At 37.2% G+C, this 20548-nt stretch overlaps 1 protein-coding gene across 1 annotated transcript in view; it reads left to right on the top strand.

The window, feature by feature from the left end:
- Positions 1-20548, top strand: part of SEMA3C (semaphorin 3C) — a 114242-nt gene that overhangs the window by 73117 nt on the left and 20577 nt on the right. Inside the window, exons 7-13 of the mRNA XM_064702955.1 lie at positions 551-641; positions 4429-4548; positions 6393-6535; positions 8630-8744; positions 10869-10938; positions 13553-13697; positions 18408-18630. Coding sequence (XP_064559025.1) covers positions 551-641; positions 4429-4548; positions 6393-6535; positions 8630-8744; positions 10869-10938; positions 13553-13697; positions 18408-18630 — 907 coding nt within the window. The remainder of the gene's footprint in view (positions 1-550; positions 642-4428; positions 4549-6392; positions 6536-8629; positions 8745-10868; positions 10939-13552; positions 13698-18407; positions 18631-20548) is intronic.

The following is a 20548-nucleotide window of genomic DNA, read 5'->3' as shown; positions in this document are numbered from 1 at the left end:
GTGGATTTGGAGCTCTACACATAATCCAAGAGATGGTATTGAGGAAAATAAGTGTCATTTGGGGGGTGTTTGGAGGTCTGATAACTGATAAAGACCAAATGATTTATGCTATTATCTAATAACAGTTGTCATAAGAGATTTTTTATTTTACACATGTTATTGTTCTAGTAGCTTTATTACAATGTCCTAGACAGTTATAAGTACACCAATATATTCAGAAAATAAATGATAAATAACTTCAAAACCACAGAAGCAATCTGCATGGATATTATTGCAGAGATCAGTCAACTTATCCTTAAGAGAGACAGAGGGAACTTTTTTTTTGATTCAGTGTCTTGAATTTATAACAAGAGTCTTGATAATAACCATGTGTCAGTGTTATCTAACAAGATGATGGAATAGAAGAGTTAAACTACCAATAGTAGAGTAAAAGTGCCCAGTAGAGCACTGTTAATAGAGCATTGCTAATGCTGTGAACAGCCAGGCATAAAGACCAGCTTAGATCTAATGGTTTCTGACATGAGAAGTAACACTCAAATCTGCTTTGCAGGAACAAATCTTCAAGATTGACTCCAAGTGTGAATCAGGAAAGGGACGCTGCTCTTTCAACCCTAACGTGAACACGGTGTCTGTTATGATCAGTAAGTAAAGATACCCCAGACTGCTGGGGTCTGAACCCCTGAGGTCGTGTGGAGGGTGAGTTGATGGAATGCCCCAGGGGAGCTGGACACAGTTCAGCCTCTGAGGAGCAGAGCCTTTTGTCTGGCTGATGGGCTCAAGGGGTGGCTCCATCCGTGTTTCAAGGCCTGTGTGAAGCTTAAGGTGGGTGGACAAATGAAATGCCAGAATAAGTTATTGAAAGGGGGAGAGAGACACAGGAAACAAAAGGTTCTCTCTTTTCCAGATTACACATTTTTTCCCAGGATAAGTTTTAGCTTTGCATTACCCTGTCTAGAATTTATATTTGAATGGTTTCTGACCTTGTTCATCCTAGACAGCACTTGTGTCTTATTTAATTACTTTTAAAATCCCAGAGTAGCCAGGGAAAGAAATCCTGAAAACTTCAGATGCTTCATTTTTGTTGTCATCGTTGCTGTAGAGCCCAGCAACTATTGTAAAGCTCTTCATTCTTCAATTGGCTTTATACCTAACCCAAATTTTGCCATTTTTCCAACTGAAAGTCCAGAAAGTGAAACAATATGCTGTGCTTGTTGCACACCTATGAGAAAACTCCAAGGAGGAATACACTTTGTGCAGCCTAAGTCATCTGTAAAAGATACTTTTAATTTTTTCAACCAGGAAGAGCTGGAAATATATACTCAGTATAACCTGACCTTTCACATTTGCTGTGTGTTCACACACTTCTAGTGCCAAAGCCCTGATTTTTCAACATGTGTCTGCTCCTTGCTGTATTTATGGCTGTGGAGGGAACAGCAGTTGCAAAGATTTTTGAGACTTTCTTAGTAAATAAAGCTTATTGCACACAGGTACTCTGTATTTCACCCAAGGTTTACCAGAGAACAATGTGCTGTGTTTCTGTCATTCAGCTTCCTCTGAAATCAATTACATCAATTACATATTGTGTGAGATATTTCCTTTAAAGTCTTGTAGATCTTAAAGAAAGTGTGATACAGTCTGTCCTACATGGCCTGTTCAAAATATAAATTGCTTTTGGTTTGCTTATTTTTTTTTTTTTTTTTTTATTCCTGGATATCTATTTAGTACAAAGGATAACTATATCTATTCACACAGATGTGAACTGAACCCCTGTAGAGAACAGGTGATTGCTATCTGGACATCTCTCTGAACCTTGGCTGCACTTACAGCTTTATCTCAACAGTGATCTAGGGACAGTGTTTACAGACACTCACTGTGTAAAGAAAATGTTTGTTCAAAGTCATTGATAGATGAGTCCACTGCTACTCATTGCCGTTCTGGCATTATTAAGTGAAGTGACTGTTTCCTTTCCTTGTTCCTTCTGGATTTTATATGAGAACATTAAAGAACATTGTTTCTGAATTATTGTTTGTATAATGAGCTGATTTTTTTCTACAGTTGGTCTATGGCAGGTTTGTTATCTTAATAGACTTTTCGTTATCTTCCTTGATCTCTGTTATGTGACTAAGGAGACCTTCCCTCCAGTTTGACTTATCTTTCATGGCATAGTTCATCTACAAAGCTTAAATTATTCCACCAAGGTCAAATTCCATTTAAAAAGAGTCCCTGGATTGAGTTTTATACTTTGTGTTGCAAAGTCTAGTCACTTCAAAAGCCTTAAGCTCTAGTGAATTTGGCCTCAGTATCCATGCCAGAAACATGAACATTTTCTGTGTCAGCCCGTGTTGTAATGAGGGCACTGAGCCAATGCACTGGAGTCACCTTTGAGCTTTCTGCAGGAGGAATTCCCTCCCATTGCTTCAGAGCATAGTAAATACCACCAGACCAACTAACTCTTCCACAACAAAAGAACCCTTTTTAAATATAGATGCAATTTCTTGACCGTTTTGGGCATCACCTGCCTAGAATACAGCAGGAAATCTGATTCACCCTTCAGAAGAAAGTGGTGCTATAAAAATAAATTTGAACTTTGTACAGTTTGCCACTGTACAGAGATGCATTTGCATCAAAGCAATGAAAAAAAGTGCTTTGAAGCAGCTTGGCAATACAAGTGTGCAGGATGTATATCTTTCTCCCCACCAGTACTATGAGATATTTATAAAAGCAGACATACCTCATCCATTCAGTAATTCCCCCCAGTAACAAAGTGAAATAGAGTGAATTCATTGTGCTGTGCAGACCAAATACTGTGTGGAATTTAAGGATTTTACCAGAAGGAAGTGGAACTGATGGATCTCCCCTGACACATGATTAGCAAACAGACATCAGGAATGCTTAAGACATAAGTAATACTGTTGATATTTAATAGGATTAAAATTACATAGTGTAGTACTGTTCTGAAGTGTGTATGTATGTGTATATTCACAGGACTGCATGTAACATTTAGTGAGAACCATAAACCTGATCTCTTTCATCCAATTTGTTTCATAATAAGAATAAAGTTCTGATGGATTGAGGCAAGGAGGCAAATATACAAAATCACTTATAAATTTGTCCAAATCTAACATATTCTGTCAATATCTGCTCCAGAAGAAAATGCTTCAGCAACATGCAGCAAATGCATTGCTTAAATCCCCTGTGTAGGAATCTTGTCATCATGGGGAGAGGTGAGAGCAGAAGAGTGGCTGCCCTGCCAGGGTTCAGTTAGCAGCAAAAAAAGCAAAGTATCCAGAGTTTTGATCCTCTCATGGGCTTCTCAGTAGTCTTCCATGCTGGTTATGAACACACACACACACACACATGCACACACACACATGCACACACACACACACACACACACAGAGCATGAAAATAGCCTCAAGTATTTCTGAGCCTGGGGCTCTTGCCAGCCTGACCACACTCTCTGGGTAGTCCAGGAGCACAGACAAAAACATCAATCAAGGGACCCAGCTGTACTGGAATGTATTCAGCCACCACTCCCACTCTGAGAGTTAGAGTTTATTTTAGCTACTGTTTTCTACTCTGGGGTTTCATTGTCATTAGTCAGTGGAAATTGCTTGGTTATTCACAGAGTAGAAAATGATAGTATATGTAATTATAATTGTAATTATATATATATGTGTTTGTGCACACACACAGACTTAAACAAACACGGATAGAGATCCTGACTGATGGGCTGAGTTTTAAGCCCTGCACAGGGAGCAGAAGCTCATAGTTAATGTAGGAGTTTCATGTCTCAGTCTGCTCAAACATAATGACCCTATACTTAGAACCAAGTACACAACAGGGACAACTATTGCTCCATATTACTCTGAGTAAAGTTCAGTGATGTGATTGTCTGGCTTCTGCAATACTGAAGGCAGCTTGAGGCTGCCTGGGGCAGCCATAACAATGCTGCTGGTAAAAATTGACACTGATCCACTGACTGTAATAGATGTTGTGCCAGTTTACAGCAGCAATAAATTCAACCCAGTCACTTCAACTACTTTCATAACCAAAAAAAAAAAAAATTCTTTGAAGTGCATACTTTAGATATTGAATGTGATACTTTTTGATAACACTAGCCTTATTCTCCAGTGGTCCTTAGCAGTGCAAATGGGACAACTAAACTTCCTATCAAGAATGATTTCCCATGTATGCAGCTCTGCTGTGGCATTTAATGGTACAGTTCCATAAAGTCTCTAAGAAAAATCTGATTACTCTCATTCATTCTAGCTTGAGTCTTAGTAAATCAGAGAAAACCTCATTCCCATGACCCACCATTTATCTGTATAGACTCCTGTGTCAATAAAGAGCTGATGAATTTTAAATAAACTTTTTTTTTTTTCCCAAAAACCATAACACTTCTCCCTCCATTTCAATTCTTTGCAGATGAAGAGCTTTTTTCAGGAATGTATATTGATTTCATGGGGACAGATGCAGCCATTTTTCGCAGTCTGACCAGGAGGAATGCAGTGAGGACCGACCAGCACAACTCCAAGTGGCTGAGTGGTGAGATGCCTCTAATTTATCAGAGTTTTAGTGGGTGTCACAGAGATTCTGCTTTCCTTTGCTTAAAACAAAGACCTTATCTTTTAAAGAGCTTGTCTCTGAACTTAATTTATGAAGAAGAACCATGAAGAAATTTGTGTAAATACAAACTGTAAAAAATGCACAGATGTAGAGGGATCCCTGCATGAACCAAGATCCTAGGCCACCCTACCTGAAGGCCTTTTTTGCATTAAGGCTGAACCAAGCTCTTTGAGGGCAAGTGTATGAAAACCTTTCCAATGGCAATTGGAGGTAGTCTGATTTCTAGAAAAGTGCCTTCACCTCTAATGGATCAGATATTGCCTTAAATCAGTGTTTGATTCTAAGCCACCAGCTTCAGTTAATTCAAGGTGATCCATCTCTGCACAGAAGATTCATCACCACTTGCATTCAAAACGTGTGCAGAAGAGTGTCCCACTATCAGAGAAGTCAATGTGGATCATTGTCACTTATTTCCTCACCCAGTGGTGTGGAATTGGTTATCTAAACACAGTAGGAAAACTAATTTCTGAGTGGAATCACCTAATTCTTTGATTCACTGACATCAGTGTGAAAATTCTCCCTGTCTTTACTGGTAAGAAGACTCCTTCCAATGAAACCAATTTAAATTGAAGTGGTAGTCACCCCTCTGAGCAGAGGTAGGTGTGAAAGGTTATAAACCAACTAACACAGCAGTTACAGATTTAAAAAGCCTTCACGTATGTTGAAGTAAAAAGTTACTGTGGTTTTGTCTTGATATTTTTTATGGTGACTTGTCATTCCTGTCTGGCTGTGACTGCAATGAAATCACAAGATTTCATTCACAAATTCATTTCACTATGAAAGGGAAACTACGTCTGCTCTCTAAATTTTTTTTTTTGTTTGTTACACATTCTAACACTTACCAACACACCCTAACATGTGCATCCTATAATGAATTAGAGAAAAAGAAAATTTAAAAATGCCTTATTTCTGGAAAATGTGCCTGTTCAAAACAGGCACTTGAAAGTAAAATTTATCTCCATGTTCTTTTAGAGCCAGAGTCATGACATTTGTTGTATTAATTGAGAATAGACTTATGTGAACAGAAAAATGCTGCAGTCCAAAATTAATTTTTCATCATACATTCAACCTTTGTATCAGATTGTTCCAAACTTTGTACTGTACTTTAACTGAACAAACAATCTTGCATGATCATTGAAAAGACAAAGCCTTCATGCAGGGAGAAGGGCCACTTCTTCCTTCAGTCAAAGGAGCTATTCTGAGGGCTCTTGCATTGTCCATTATATGTTTGCTGTTAAGGTTATAAATTACTTTGTTCTCTCCCTAATCCTCCTTTGTAGTTTTGTACATACATTTGATTATGTTTACCAGCCTCTGATACAAATTCAAATGCTGCTCAAGCATTTGCCTATCCTCCTTTCCTTTTCTGAGTTACACAAATTGTTTTCCTGTCTTATTTGTGAACCTTATTTGTTATACTGCTAAGCTCTTCCAGCTTACTTTTATGTTTTGTCTCAATGAGACTTTCCTTAGGTGCCCCAGATAACACATTCTTCCTTTTTCCTCGATTCTTCCTTCTTTCTCAAAGTCTTTGGGTCTCTGCAGTAATCCAATACCATTGCTTCTGGACTGCTCCTCTAAAAATTTGCTGTAAAATAAAGTTTGAGGATGCAAGGACATTTGGCTAACAGCATGGAGCCATTTACCTGTTGATATTTAGTATGTTCAGCACTTCTTGAAGCAGTCAGTAAATGTCAAATCATTCATTGCTTATACTGATACATCTTTTGGTTTCATCCTTTCGGTAAACTTTTTCATTTCAGAGCCTATTTTTGTGGATGCTCATGTTATCCCAGATGGCACTGACCCCAATGATGCCAAAATCTACTTCTTCTTCAAAGAAAGACTCACAGACAACAGCGGCAGCACAAAGCAAATTCATTCCATGATTGCAAGAGTGTGCCCAGTAAGAACTATTTTGTTTACCAGGTTTCTGGGATAAGCTGCTAGTGTGACATGATAATCTAAAAGACTAAATATTTGAAAAGCTTTTGATTTGACAAAATTTCCTGTTTGTGTGCCACCATTCATAATTAAGAAAGCTGTTACTGAGCTCACAGCTAGGGTCTGAACAGGTTATATATATCTAACTATACATGTAAGAATATGGAAATGTAGAGGTTCAGAGATTTGTGTATTTCTCTGACTGACTCAGAATATTTATCAGTGTTGAGTTTTCAAACTTGCTGTCCTTAGCACAAATAAGACACATTATTTTCTTAATAAAAAATGAACTTTAGGCAGTGAAGGCTTTCACACATACACACTCAAAATAATTAAAGCACATCAGAAATATGAAGCTTTTAAATTGGAGGATTTAACTTTCAAATGCTGTTTTCATTTTTACAACATCTGTTCTTTCAGCTTGCTTGCATTGATGCATGTGTGAGCCTAACTTTAAAAATGTGCACAGGAAATTTAAATTCAGGAGTTGTGGCTATTCCTGGGCAATAATTAATTTTTTTTCACAGCACTCCTCATTGTCTCTATTTCAGTTTTCTTTTATCTCTAATCAACTGTAGACAAAAAATGATTGAAGCAGCTGTTAATATCTCTGGTGAAATCAATTTATTTTTTTTAATGAGAGAAAAATTATAAATACACAATTGCTGCTAGCCTATTCAGTCCTTCTTTTGGAATGCTTCAGGAAGTTCATTGTGGATGTTTATACATTCCCTGTCTTTAATTTGGCTTTTCTGTAGAATTTGATGCTTTGTGATTTTGTTGTACCTGGGTGTGAACGTGTTTGTCCTTCTCTGGCAATATGCTGAGGAATGTGATCTCTTTTATAGTCTCCATTCTCTGTATTTTAGTTAAAGTGCCTAAAGGCCTTTTTGGGTGTTTTGCAAGAAGACATTTCACACAATTATGGCTGAATTAGGTTTTCTACTGTTATGATGAAGCCCAAATGATTTTTGAAAAGCCTAAGCCTTTTTAGACTTACACTGAAGCCAGTGTCAGAATCCCAAGGCAAATTAAAAGAAATCTGAGCCAGTCATATTTATGTACTTGTATACATACAATATCATTGTATTCATGTATTAAGAATGGCAAAATATATTACCCTTTAAGACTGGCAAAATATATTACCCAGTGAAAAGATTCTTTATGCGTCACCCAAAATGTTGGATTACCAACTCCAACAGCATCAGTGAAACATTTCCAGCACTTTATTGAAAGCCCATTTCAGTAGCTTCTACATCTTGGTTTTTCTCTTTCCTTGGGTGACATCATGTTATGTAGTTTGGAGGACACTGCTCTTGTGTAAGTCATTCACCAGCACAGTTGGTCAGGATTTATCACCTCAGGGCTGCATCACCTGGTTTGGCAGCAACAGTTCCCACCCTGAACCATGGAAAATTGGAAAGATCCATGAGTGAGCTGTGACCAAGCCATCTCTGGACTAAGCTAGCAGGACTTACAACAGTTCATAACTAGCTTGACCGACACTAGCCATCATTTCAGAATACTGTTCAGAGCATCCACCTCATGTGCTAGTGTGGCTTACTAGGTCAGGTGCAGCTATGCTACCGTCAGGACTAGAAGAAACATCCCTGCATAGAACCATGAGACCTTTTAGAGATAGCATGGACTTTTTCCTGGGTGTCAGTGAGTGATGCAGAGTTCCACAGTCACTTCCAGTCAACAGCATGCACAAAATTTTTTTTATTTTTTTATGCACAAAAATCTACTGCCCAACCCTCCAATCCTGCTAGCCCAGCTGAGAAAGTCCACTCAGAAAACTAGTTCTTGGTTTGTTCTGCATATAGAGTGCTTAGATGAGGGGATTTGGCTTAGTCCTATCTATTTTTACTATTAAATTTACCAGATAATTATCTAGATAATGAATTAGCCTGATAAAAATGTGGGAAAGCCCAGTAAAATGTTAGCTGGGCTAACATTTCCAATATTAAATATTAATATTAATTATAATATAATAATAATATTAAATATTAATATTAAATATTTCCAATTTACTGAAAATAATGTTCATTTCCAGAATGACACAGGTGGTCAGCGCAGTCTCGTGAACAAGTGGACAACATTCTTGAAAGCAAGACTTGTGTGCTCAGTGATGGATGAAGATGGAACAGAAACATACTTTGATGAATTAGGTATCACAAAAAACATTCCTTAAAATTTCATCTAAATGCTGTGCCTGGTCGTATTTAATGACTGATTTTCATTCAGTTTCTTAGTCAGGTTGTTAACAGTGAAATCATAGCACAAAATTCCCCTTGCAGTTTTATGACAGCAGGAACAAGAAATTCTTCATAAGTCTCTCTGTGTAATTATAAGGTAATTAAGGTAATTAATCTTGACTGTGTAAAACAATGATGTATGTAAAGAATTAATTCTTGGAAGGAAACATCTAAATGATTCTCTTACTGTTTTGCTACTAGCTTGGATTACAAAAGAGGGTTTTTTACATCCCTTTGAAGCTGTTTCTTATAGCACTGTGTAGAATTCAGCTTTTCCATAATGCATTTTTTCTATTTTTGATCACAGGGTAGAGTCCTCAGTTTGGTAATTCAAGAATAATGCTAATAAATCCTGTTAGTGGCAGCAGCAGTAGCACTATCCATAAATATTATTTTTCATTAATCATTTAGTCATACAAATTTTTGTTTCAACGTGTCAATTACTGTAAATATTCAATGCATACAGCAATCACAAGAGGTTTATTTTCATGAAGAAATTAATAGATGCATAGCTTGATACCTGCATGCCAAACAACATTACCAGAAAGTTTCAAATTCTATGTTTTCTGTAGCTGAAATGCACAAAATCATGGTTCTAAATTCATGTATTTGAAGATCTGGTATGTGCTTTACTATAAATATAAATATTATAAGCAGCTAATGTGCCCTGCACTGGGTCTGCATCTGGTTCTGATCTTCTCTCCATTGTATCCTCTCTTTTTTCTTGATTATCATTCCTGATTCCCACCATAGCAAATGGGGTTTGGAGTCTTCTTGAGGTTATGTATTTACAACTATTTGGTGTATTTGCTTTAGTTGAAGGTTTCATTGAGACCTGACTGGGCCTAGGAGCAGACCCTAGCTTGCTCTAGTTCAGAATGTGCAAGGTGCTTGCAGGACTGATTTTCTGAGGTTTGCAGTGCCTCAGCACTGCCACAGCAGCTCATCTTTCAGAACTGTGATTTACCAACCCCCTCCTCTTCAACAAAGCAGTAGGATAACTGCTTTTAGGTTCTTGTATGACAATATGTAGGGCCGTAGTGAATAGGAGACAATGCTCTCAGCATGGGCTCCCAGCACAATTCCCTAGCAAAGAGGAAGAATACTGTCACAGCTGGAAATTCAGAAAATGGGGAGAGAGCAAACACATGCTTCTGTGTTCATGTATAATTCAGGAGAGTATGACACTTCCAGTTCTGCATGGTGGAGTCTTTTGCTTTTGACACATTGAAAAGAATATTTTAAAAATTCAGCGGGTTAAATGAAAGAGCCACATGAATTAATGGAAAGCTAAAGAACATATTCTGTGATAAAAAGCTCACACAGTTCAGTCTTTTTTGAGTTGTAAATTAAGTTTAAGAGGTAGCATGATTATAGTGATTAAAAACATTTGTAAGGACAAACTGTCAGAGATTAAAGTAGTTTTCACTGCAGTGTAAAAAAGAATCAGCAGATCAGGGGTAATAGTGGGTAAATTCATTTCAGTGAGTAGGTACAGCTTTGCACAGTGCAGTCAATAAATCCCAACACAACAGGATGCAGGAGTTTTACATCTCTCACAGTCTTTACTGCAAAGCTGTCTGACATTCATTTCATGTTGAAAATGCTCTAGTGAGGGCACTCCAGTGCTTTCTGGACAATAAAACACCTAATTTCCCTGTTTTTGATTACATCCATCTATGGGAACTCTTTGTCTTTAACCTACTGCAACTTTAATGTTTTCCTACTGCTTAACAACCTGCTGAAACAAGATACAGCTGAGAAAAATGTGTGACATAGATCCCGAATGTATTTGAAAATCTTTGCCTTCTGTCTCCATAAGGCTAGAGGGCATGGAGTTAATTTCCAGATTTGTTTCTGAATGTTTAAATGCTAGATTTATGCATCTATGATCTGTTCATGTGGTTAAGCCTCCTTTTTCCCATTCAAGTCTGAGATAAAACTACTGTTGAGTTTAGAAAGAATAAAATTATCAATTAAACTGGAAAATAAGGTTTTTCTTACTATTCAAAATGTTTTTCTTTCTCTTTCTTACAGAGGATGTGTTTCTCCTAGAGACAGACAACCCCAGAACAACGCTCGTGTATGGAATTTTTACAACATCAAGGTAAACATGGAGATTTGAACAAAATTACCTGAACTGCCTGATTTTCTGTATGAAAGCTGAAACTGGTATTTTGTGGATGAGGCTGTGCTGGGCAATTCTGTGTGTCTGCCATGGCTGTGGTTTGCATGCAGGAGTCTCAGCATCATTGCTGATGATATCTATGTCAGAGCTGTGCTTCTTGGAGCAAACTGCTTCCTGACATGGTGTCAGCTGCCACTGGGAAAGCATTTCCATGGAGGGCCACTTGTCACTGCTCAGCAGTGGAAAGCTAAAATGACTTCACATGAGCAGTGAGCTCATATGGCATCTCAGAGCATTTAACACCTCCTGAAAAACATCCAGCACCCTGAAGGATCAAACCAGGATATCTGACAGGAATTCATACAAATCATTTCCAGTCTCTCAGCTGGATGATGATCACAGAGATGGCAAATAAACATATTGGCTTTAGGTGGATACAAAAGGACAAGCTTGCGTGGCATCTGGTCACCTCCTTGCAGCTCCCTGTTTCCATTCAGTTGTATTCATTTACTGTCTGGTTTAGAAAGTGTTTACTGAGCTCCCAGATATGGCTTACTGTGCTGAAACTCTCCACAGAGATAGACTGACAGATTCTTCCACCTCTACCTTTATTTTTCTTATTTTTCATCTTGCCATCACTGCATAATGTTAACAAAGAGTAAAATTGGTTACTATCCCCTGATTTCTGATATGCTACCCTTTATTATTTAGTTGTTATTTCTTATGTTCCAAGAAGTCTTCTGTTTTTTTTATAATTTTAAAATACTTTATCAAATTAGAAAATTATGTAATTTAATATTAATAATTTCTTTAATGGCAATTTTTAGTATAAAAATCCTTTCCACTTCTTTTTCTCCAAGACTTTTTTCACTGGGATACAGGGGTCTGCTTACTCAAATGTGTAAATATGATAGGAGAATATGATTCTATGATATTTTATTGGGAAAAAAACCCATGATATAAGTTGTAAACTTAGGTGCTATCTGTAATTCCTACATCACAAAAAGAGAAAAGGATGAGCTTGTGTTTAGTAGAAAAACCACACTTATCATTAGGTTGTGGGTGACTGAACTGGAAATACTTCTGCCTAATTCTGGTATTTGTCAGTGGAAATAAGATTTGAATCACAGGAACATATAAGGTGACAAAAAAGAGAAACTCACTTTTTCCTGGCTCTCAAGCTGTTTTCTCTCTCTGCTGCATTTTTTACACTTGCGTTGGTCTATTCTTGCTTTATTTTTGTTCAACTATAGGTTGAATATAATAAATACAGAAACCATAAGGATTTTTACTCCGTAATAGTTCCTGTATCTTCATCTCTGTAGACTTCCAACTCATAACAGTAGCAAGAGAGAAACATCACAGGAAGTAATAACTACTGGTATTTTATCTAAATCATACAGAAGGAAATAGATTAATACTGAGCTAAATTATTTTAGTGTCATAATATGCTGTAAATCTAACATAAAACATCTGGAAAGACTAAATGCATTTCTCAAAATCTATTAATGCCTAGTAAAATTTACACAAATACCTTAATCCATCTAAAAGGTTCATTCTGCTAATCCATATATAGCTGAGAGCAATGTGGATTTCACTTCTATTGTTTAGATACTATGTGTAATTTTTTCAGGCTTTTTTCTGGAGTGTTTTTTCTTCTTCAATTGAAAACAGTTACTTGGATTATCTTCATCCTACAGCTAACACTAGGCAGATTTTAGACTTGTCTGGAGTTTCCATTTCTTAAAAATAAATACCACAAAGCTTGCATGCAGCAGGAGGAAAAATGAAGGAGTTTAGTCACTGTAGTCAGCCTTAGTATCAATCTGGAAAATTTTCCCCTAGTGCCCTTCATCATCATGAGGTGATGGAGACCATTCAGGGCTTGTGCTACCTGGACCCATGGCTGAATCTAGAGCAGTGGGAAGAACATGCCCACTTTTTCCTTAGCTGAATCCCTGGGTTCCCCTCAGGAAGCTTCAACCTTAGGGCTTCATAAGACCAGTTTTAGGGATGGATTTGAGGACTGTATAGGAGTAATTCCTTTACAGCCATATCTTGTCCCTATTTTTTGCAAAACAAGCTGGAAATGGATTATAATAATCCAAACAATTGTAGTTGCTCTGGATGTTTTGATTAATATTTTAGCCATGTATTTTAAGAGGCTCATGGAGATCTTGTGGTTAATATACTGGTAGGAGTTCTGGAAACCTGTGCTGAGCTTGGCAGTACAAAGTTTATAAAACTCCTGCCTCACTGAAGTCAGCAATATTTTTGCCATTGATTTAAGTGGAGCCAGATTATATTTCTTCTATATTTAGCATTAGGAAATCTTCCTTTTGCACCAGTAGGGTAGTGCCTGCCTCTCTCTTTTTTTCAGTTCACTGTTCAGAAAGGTGCTAAGTCTTAAGAAGTAGTAGTGCATCTTGGGCAGCTAGATTAGTTGGTTTAAAATGTTTTCAATCCATATAAAAGCAATAAATTGTATACAGTATTATGTTAGAGGTATCTTTCATCATTGGACCACGAAAAATTGTGAAAAAGCTGTAAAAAACTTGGTAGATTGCAATGCTAACTTTCTCTTGTCTTCCAGTTCCATATTCAAAGGCTCAGCTGTGTGTGTGTATCATCTGTCTGACATCCAGACTGTGTTCAATGGACCATTTGCACACAAGGAGGGCCCAAACCACCAGCTGATTCCATATCAGGGCAGAATTCCATACCCACGACCTGGCACTGTAAGTACAAAGATGTTTATTCAGTCTTGCCAATTGCTTGTCTTTGTTTAATGCATAAATAAATATTATTTACTCCAGGAGAAAAGTCTGTATGTGACTGTGACAGTTACAATTCAGGACTATTTTATTTGCTTTTCAGTAGCCTGCAAATCCAACTGCAAATCATGTCGTGTCTGGAAGTCTTCTAGAAAGAATTAAAAGTCATGTAAAGTGTTAGTTGTTCTTTCTCTTTCTGCTTCATTAGGTGATAGTTGCCTTGTTTGCATGCACATTTCCATTTTGTGGGTACATTTGTGCAAAATGTAGCTAAATAAAGAAGCATGCAAAGACAGCATTGTTAGTGTGTTCCACAGCCTGGATCCAAATGTCTGTAGGTCTGTCTTGTGTCTCTATGAATTTTCTTTAGTTTTCTAGAATTATGCACTTCTACTCAGATGCTTAGGAGATCTAGTAGGAGATACAGAGAACAAAGTTTCTGGGACTTGTCACTCGACTAAGTCATACCATGCCAAGTTCTGAATCTTAGAAGAGAGACCTAGAAATAAAAGCATTTTCTTGCTATGCAGTTCACCATCTTCTTCCTTGTAAGAATGCTTTTGTGTGCCTTGCTTTCAGGACTTCCTTTCATTGTATCAGGGGTATTTATAATCTTCCAATAAATTCTGTACACAATTAGAGCTAGCTCTGTTTCCAAGTTGTGTAAAAGTATCTCATGAACTATTTAAACAAAACTATTGTTTCTTCTTACTTTTCAATTCATGACATATACAAATTGCTGTTAATGCACTTTTTCCTTTCTTTATTTACTTACCTGTTTTAACTATTCTTAATTTAAATGTAGCAAAAATGTAACATCTGATACTTCAAGCTTTAATGAAGAATGTATGAACTTTCTCTAGAATGATCTCTGAATCCATATTTGCTAAATGAAGTATGGTTGTGTGGGTGTGTGTTGACTCCTGTGAAGTCTTAGAGTTTCTCAAGTATCAGAACAAAATAAATATGCAGAGAATCATAAATTATTTCTCAACAATACAGTTATATTTTTTTAGATTAACACTTTGGTGCTTTTCCATTCATCACAGGAAATTAAATTTTATTTTAATTTTGCCAGTCCCCGTGGGAACCTTTAACCATATCACTATTTCAGTCTGATTTGTCTTTATGCTGCAAAATCTTGTTCTTTTTCTTTCTTTCTCTCTCATACATAGAATAGCTCAAATACATGGAATAGCTCTCCCTGTTCACACAATCCCTGTTCACACAATTCTTCATGACATTTTAGTGCATTTGCTGCTGGCTGTAAGAGTTAGGACTTTACATTCCCAGATCTCTAGAATTAACTAATCAATACCTGACATTCCACTAAGGTCTAATGCTAGCATTAGTCTTTCCTTGCAATTAATTAGTACTGTTCTAATCTCAAGAGTGCGCTGAGGCTTTAGAAAAAACACCCATTTAAGCAGGAAGTTTCACACTCTTGTGATTAGTCATATTTCAGTTTCTTGCTGCTTCAGAGTGTTTTGTTTGTATGTCTTTCCTCAACCACTGCCATGTTTTTTTTGGTTCACCTCATGGAGGCTTCTGAGGTATTCCAGATTGGCCTAAAGAAATTGGGCAAGACAACAGAAAGGAGAAAAAAAATCAGATATGTATTTAACATGGTGACAGAAATTATGTACACTTTCCAGATGTGCCGATGAGCTCTGAATTGGAAGATAAATTCTTAGATCATAGCTCATAGAGATTCCTTTAGATGACTGTTGCTCAATTTTGGATCACTGGCTTTTGTGTTTCCTCATGATTCAGCCACAACAGAGTATCCCTAAGTCATATTTTCTAAGATGAAATTTCTTTGGCTTTGCTTTTATTTCACTGCCAAAATAAATTCCACTTTTCAATGTGTGCCACAAACTTTATTTTTCACTTATACCAAATCGGGACATGGGGATTTTTCACTGCTGAGAATTTGTGCTCAAAGAGTTAAAATGATTAGCCAAGTTTGCAGTCTGTGGGGCTTGATCTTCTTTTCTCTGGAATGTACTTTTTTTGTAACTTCTGGGATGCTGGGCTAGACAGGGGTGCCTTTTTATATGACATGGAAAGTCCTATTTTGCAGTTGCCTAAAGAGATATTCATACTAAACCTCTGGGTAGAAGTGAAAGTTCATCATGTTGCAGGACACGGGATAAACAATGGAAAGGCTTCAGTGTAGCTTCAGTAGGATTAAATGAAGCAATACGTTCTTTTGGCCATGATCAACTCAGCAGTTTGGCTGGCCTTCACTAAATACCAGTGGTTTCTTATTTCTCCACAAGCAAAACTTACTTATGGAAAAAGAAATACATAATTGGCAGCTTGCTACTAAACTCAGTGATGTTTGAGGGTAGTTTCCATTTTTCAGAGTTTACAGTAGTTTTTGTACCTACAGCATATTGGAGAATATGCTGTAAATTAAAGAATTCTGATAATCAGGTGTGACAAGCTGTGTAGACAAGTTCTTGAATGAGCTGTGAAGGATGCCTATTCAATCCCTGCTGGAAAGGGAGAGCTTATGGGTTTCTTCAATATCATCTTTTGCTTGTCAGTGGTTTAGCAAAAGAATTAATTGATTAAACATGTTTGTTAAAGCTTTGCTCGGAACAATGATATAATGTAAGTTTTTAGGGTCATGCTGGTGTGAATCATAGCACAGACGTTTTTGCAATAAGTCACAGACAAAAGTCTTATGACTCCAATTCAATAATGGAAGGGTTGAAAGTATCAGAGAAAGACTTCTAATTGAGCTATGTGAGACAGGAAAGTTTAAGTTGAACTGTTTGTGAAACAGAATCCCTCTTGAAAGGAACTGAGGTCTGGCAGAGCACTACCAAGTAGAACAATCTTGCTAATGATGAATGCAGTTCTTTTTTAAGCATTTATTGCTAATCTTAACAAATAGTTCCATACATTTTCTGGAATGTGGATGAATATGCCGGAGAGGATAGAGCAAGCAAGATAATAAGAATTGAACTTCGTGAGCAATCCTAGAGCATTAACACAGAGCATGGTTTCTGATGAGAGCAAAAACAAAACCCTTAGGATAAATATGAGCCCAGAAAAATAAATCAGCAAGGGTGTCAGATGAGAGAAACAACCCATGTCTGATCTGAGTTCTGGTTCTTCTTCCTGGAGGGCACTGATGCCAGAGCAATTTCTTTTGAAGAGTTCCTACCAGAGCTGTTCTACTTTGTATAAATAATTAACTCCTGATTGAGCCAGAAGATGACTCTAAAGCCTGTGATTAGGCTGAAGTCCCCTCTCTTATTGTTTCCTGGTATGCCCAATGAACAGTTTATTGGGTGCATAATATGGAACAGCTTTTAGCAGTGAGGGTAGAACAGGCACTCCTGACTGTGGTTACGGGGATGCCCCGGGAGGTGAAAACCCAAATTCTAACTCTGCAGCTCATCAGGTGGCTTGGAACATGACTCACATATCCCCAAAGAGATTCCATGTCTCTCAGAATATGATTAATTTTATGTAATTTTAGCCATCTAAAAGCAGGGTGTTCAGTCTGAATTACTGACTAGAGAGGAAACCTAAGAATAAATGCCTGACTTTAAGAGAGTAGGAGTCAGGTGAGGTAAATCTCTCCCTGAGCTACTGGCTATTTTGTGTCTGTGGTTTTGACCAGAAATTCCATCCTAGACGTAAGAATGACCCTCTTCAAAATAAACAAATTTCCATCAAGTGCTTTTTATTGAACAAATCATTTTCCAATTGGAAAAATACTGTGTTGAAACACTTCTGAATATCTCCAGTACTCTGAGGAGAGTTTCACAGCTCAGAAATACAGTAAGGGAAAAAAATTAAAGCTCAGGAGTAGCAATAAGAAGTGAGGTACTGGTAGCTGAGAGAAAAACCCAAGTAAATTAACATAAGTACATGGAGGACTTTGTACCAATTACTGACATAGCTCTGATTTCTTCACAGTTTCTTTCTAGTTTCAAACTCAGTAAAGAGCTGAGTTTTCTAAGATGGCTTTTATTTTCTCATGAGGCTCAAAATGCCTCAGGGATGATTATTTGGACGGTTCTTCATGATATTTAAAGAAGCATCCAAAGTATTCATGGACTTCAGTTACTTCTAAGGCATAGGGGAATGTATAGACAACCTTTTCAGATATAAATAAGTTGTTATGGGACTCCCTCATCAACTCCATCGTATTTCTCTTTCAAATGAAGATGAGTTGCGGGCCCTTTCATCATCTTATAATCAACAAAATGACAAGAAGAATATTAGCCAAATTGCAATTAAGTATCAGATTTTATTTTCTGCCTTTGAACTAATTCTGTGTAAAAAGCAGATGCAAAAGTTTGGTATCTTCCCGTCCCAACCTCTTGGATTTTTTTTTTCAACAGACAGTTTAGAAGCATAAAACATGTAGAAATAGGTTCAGAAGTACAGATCTTTGCCCTCAAGCTGGATTTTGAAAGTGCAAAAATACAGTTTGGTTTGTTTTATCAGAAGTGATGAGAGTTCAAAGTGTAGCTATTCAACACTTCATTCCCCTTACTGGAATATAGTACGTTTTGGCCCAAGTCTGAAGCGCCTTTTTTGGGAATTTCCTTTGTCAACTCTCTGTCCATATTTGTAAATGATCTGGAGATGAAAACTCTCTGAAATGTGATAAGTAGTGTTCGTCATTACTGTGCATGTTACTTGCAGTGTCCAGGAGGAGCCTTCACGCCCAATGTGCGGACAACCAAAGAGTTTCCAGATGATGTTGTGACCTTCATTAGGAACCACCCTTTGATGTTTAATCCCATTTACCCAATACACAAGAGGCCATTAATCATCAGGATAGGAGCTGACTACAAGTACACAAAGATTGCTGTGGATCGAGTGAATGCTGCTGATGGGAGATACCATGTCCTGTTTCTTGGAACAGGTAAGACAAATTTGGCAGCATTCATTTTCCTCTGTTGCAGTGTTGCAATCAACTCTGATTTTTACAATTTATAGCTTTCAGAAATATTTGTTTAAATGTTTGCAATCTACAGAAATGTTATAAAAATCCATTAATCCTCTTTACTTTCTGTGTATTTTTCTTTTTGCTATAGGCATCATTATGTGCAAGTGGTACAATGTATTGATTTTAATTTTGAGACAAAAAAAATGGTATATATTTTATTGGATCTCTCTTGAGTGTGGTTGTCTGCAATATGATTCAACATTAGATTTTGATAATCTGTAATGTAAGAAAAAAATAACAAAATCTAGCTTTATCATTTTTTATACTGTCATCATTATTATTTAATATATGCTGTGTGAGCTACTTCTAAAGAAAAGCACGATCTGATCAAGATGTTGCAAAGCAGAAACAACTCTTCCAGAAAACAGTAGTAATATGGAAGTACTTACTCTGTACTTAGTACAGAGAAAAAGAAACAAATGGTTGGAGTCCTAGCAGTAGTGGACACAGTGAACTTCATCCAAGTATTCTAAAATAATTTCTGTCTAATATAACCTATATTTTGTTCTTTACTTACATCAGATTTGAATCTGGTATTATGTGTCTGAAGTCTGCAGGGAGCAGGTTAAGTGGTTCTTGTACTGATAAATTTAGACTTTTTAAAATATTCTGATATGAATCACACCCTTTAGATTGAAGCAGACAGGTAGAGTGGTACTCTGACTAGACCCCAGGACTCACTCACATCTGAAACTCCCACTGGTTTAACAGGGCATTAGAGGTCAATAGGCACAAAGGCTAATCTTTTTTACTTTTTTTACTTTCAAGTAGAACAAAGGAAAAGAACTCTAGGAGACCAAATATATGTCTGAACATCAGAAAATGATTACAGAGATGACTTGCATTGCATTTATGGTTCACATATTATTGGGGCCCTGATTGTTTTCTGCTTGTAGAATAACTGTGTCTGCCAACAAACTCACATGGGGCTGGGAATAACCATATTGTTATATTAGATTTAGGAAGCGGGTGCTAAAATTCTCTTAAGAATTTCAGGCTTCTATGGGGAAAGGATTAAAAGTAATTCTCTTCACTCTGCTTAGAAAATCCTCTTCAGCAGGGTGCCCACGTGCCAGAGGAGGCCAACTGCACACTGTGCTGTGTGTGCAGAAGTGTATCCAGCAAACAGGTTGATAGAAAGGATTTTTTTCCTGTATTTGGCTCCTGTTTTAAGTACTGTGCCCAGCTCAGGGCTCACCAGTACAAATAAAAGATTGACCTAATGGAGCAAGATCAGTTGAGGGACTGTATGATGTGGTGTATGAGAAAAAGCTGAAAAAATGGGTTTATCAGGGAAAGCTAAGGAGAGACCTTAATGCTGTTGACAGCTATCAAATGGATGGGTACAACTGCCTAGTGGGAAAAAAACAGATGGGGACTCTTCTCAAGGTGCTCAATGCCAAGGTGAGGGATTTCACACAAGTTGCAGTGTGGGACAGTGCTAATAGATATAAAGGAAAAAGGTTTTGCCATCACCATGATCAAACAGTGGAAAAAGCATCCAGAGAGGTTATGAATTCTGCAGCTTCAGAGACTCAAAACATTCAAAATCTAACAAACACAGCATTGAGCAGCCTGCTCTAATAGGACTTGCTTTGAGTGTGGGACTGCACCAGATGTCTTCTACAGGCTACAGGTTTCTGCGGTTCAGTGACAGGAAAACAAAAGCACTTAATTAATTCATGTTTAGTTATGGATGGAGAAAATGAGAAGGACTAAAGTCCAGCAAGAACTCAATCTGGTTACTGCTGTAAAAGGCAATAAAAATGTTTCTATAAATAAATTAGCAGTAAAAAGAGAGTTAAGGAGAATTTCCATCCTTTACTGGAAACAG

Source organism: Zonotrichia leucophrys, chromosome 1A (genome assembly GCF_028769735.1).
Source record: "Zonotrichia leucophrys gambelii isolate GWCS_2022_RI chromosome 1A, RI_Zleu_2.0, whole genome shotgun sequence".
In the NCBI taxonomy this organism is placed as follows: domain Eukaryota; kingdom Metazoa; phylum Chordata; class Aves; order Passeriformes; family Passerellidae; genus Zonotrichia; species Zonotrichia leucophrys.
This window is presented reverse-complemented; position numbering and strand designations above follow the sequence as displayed.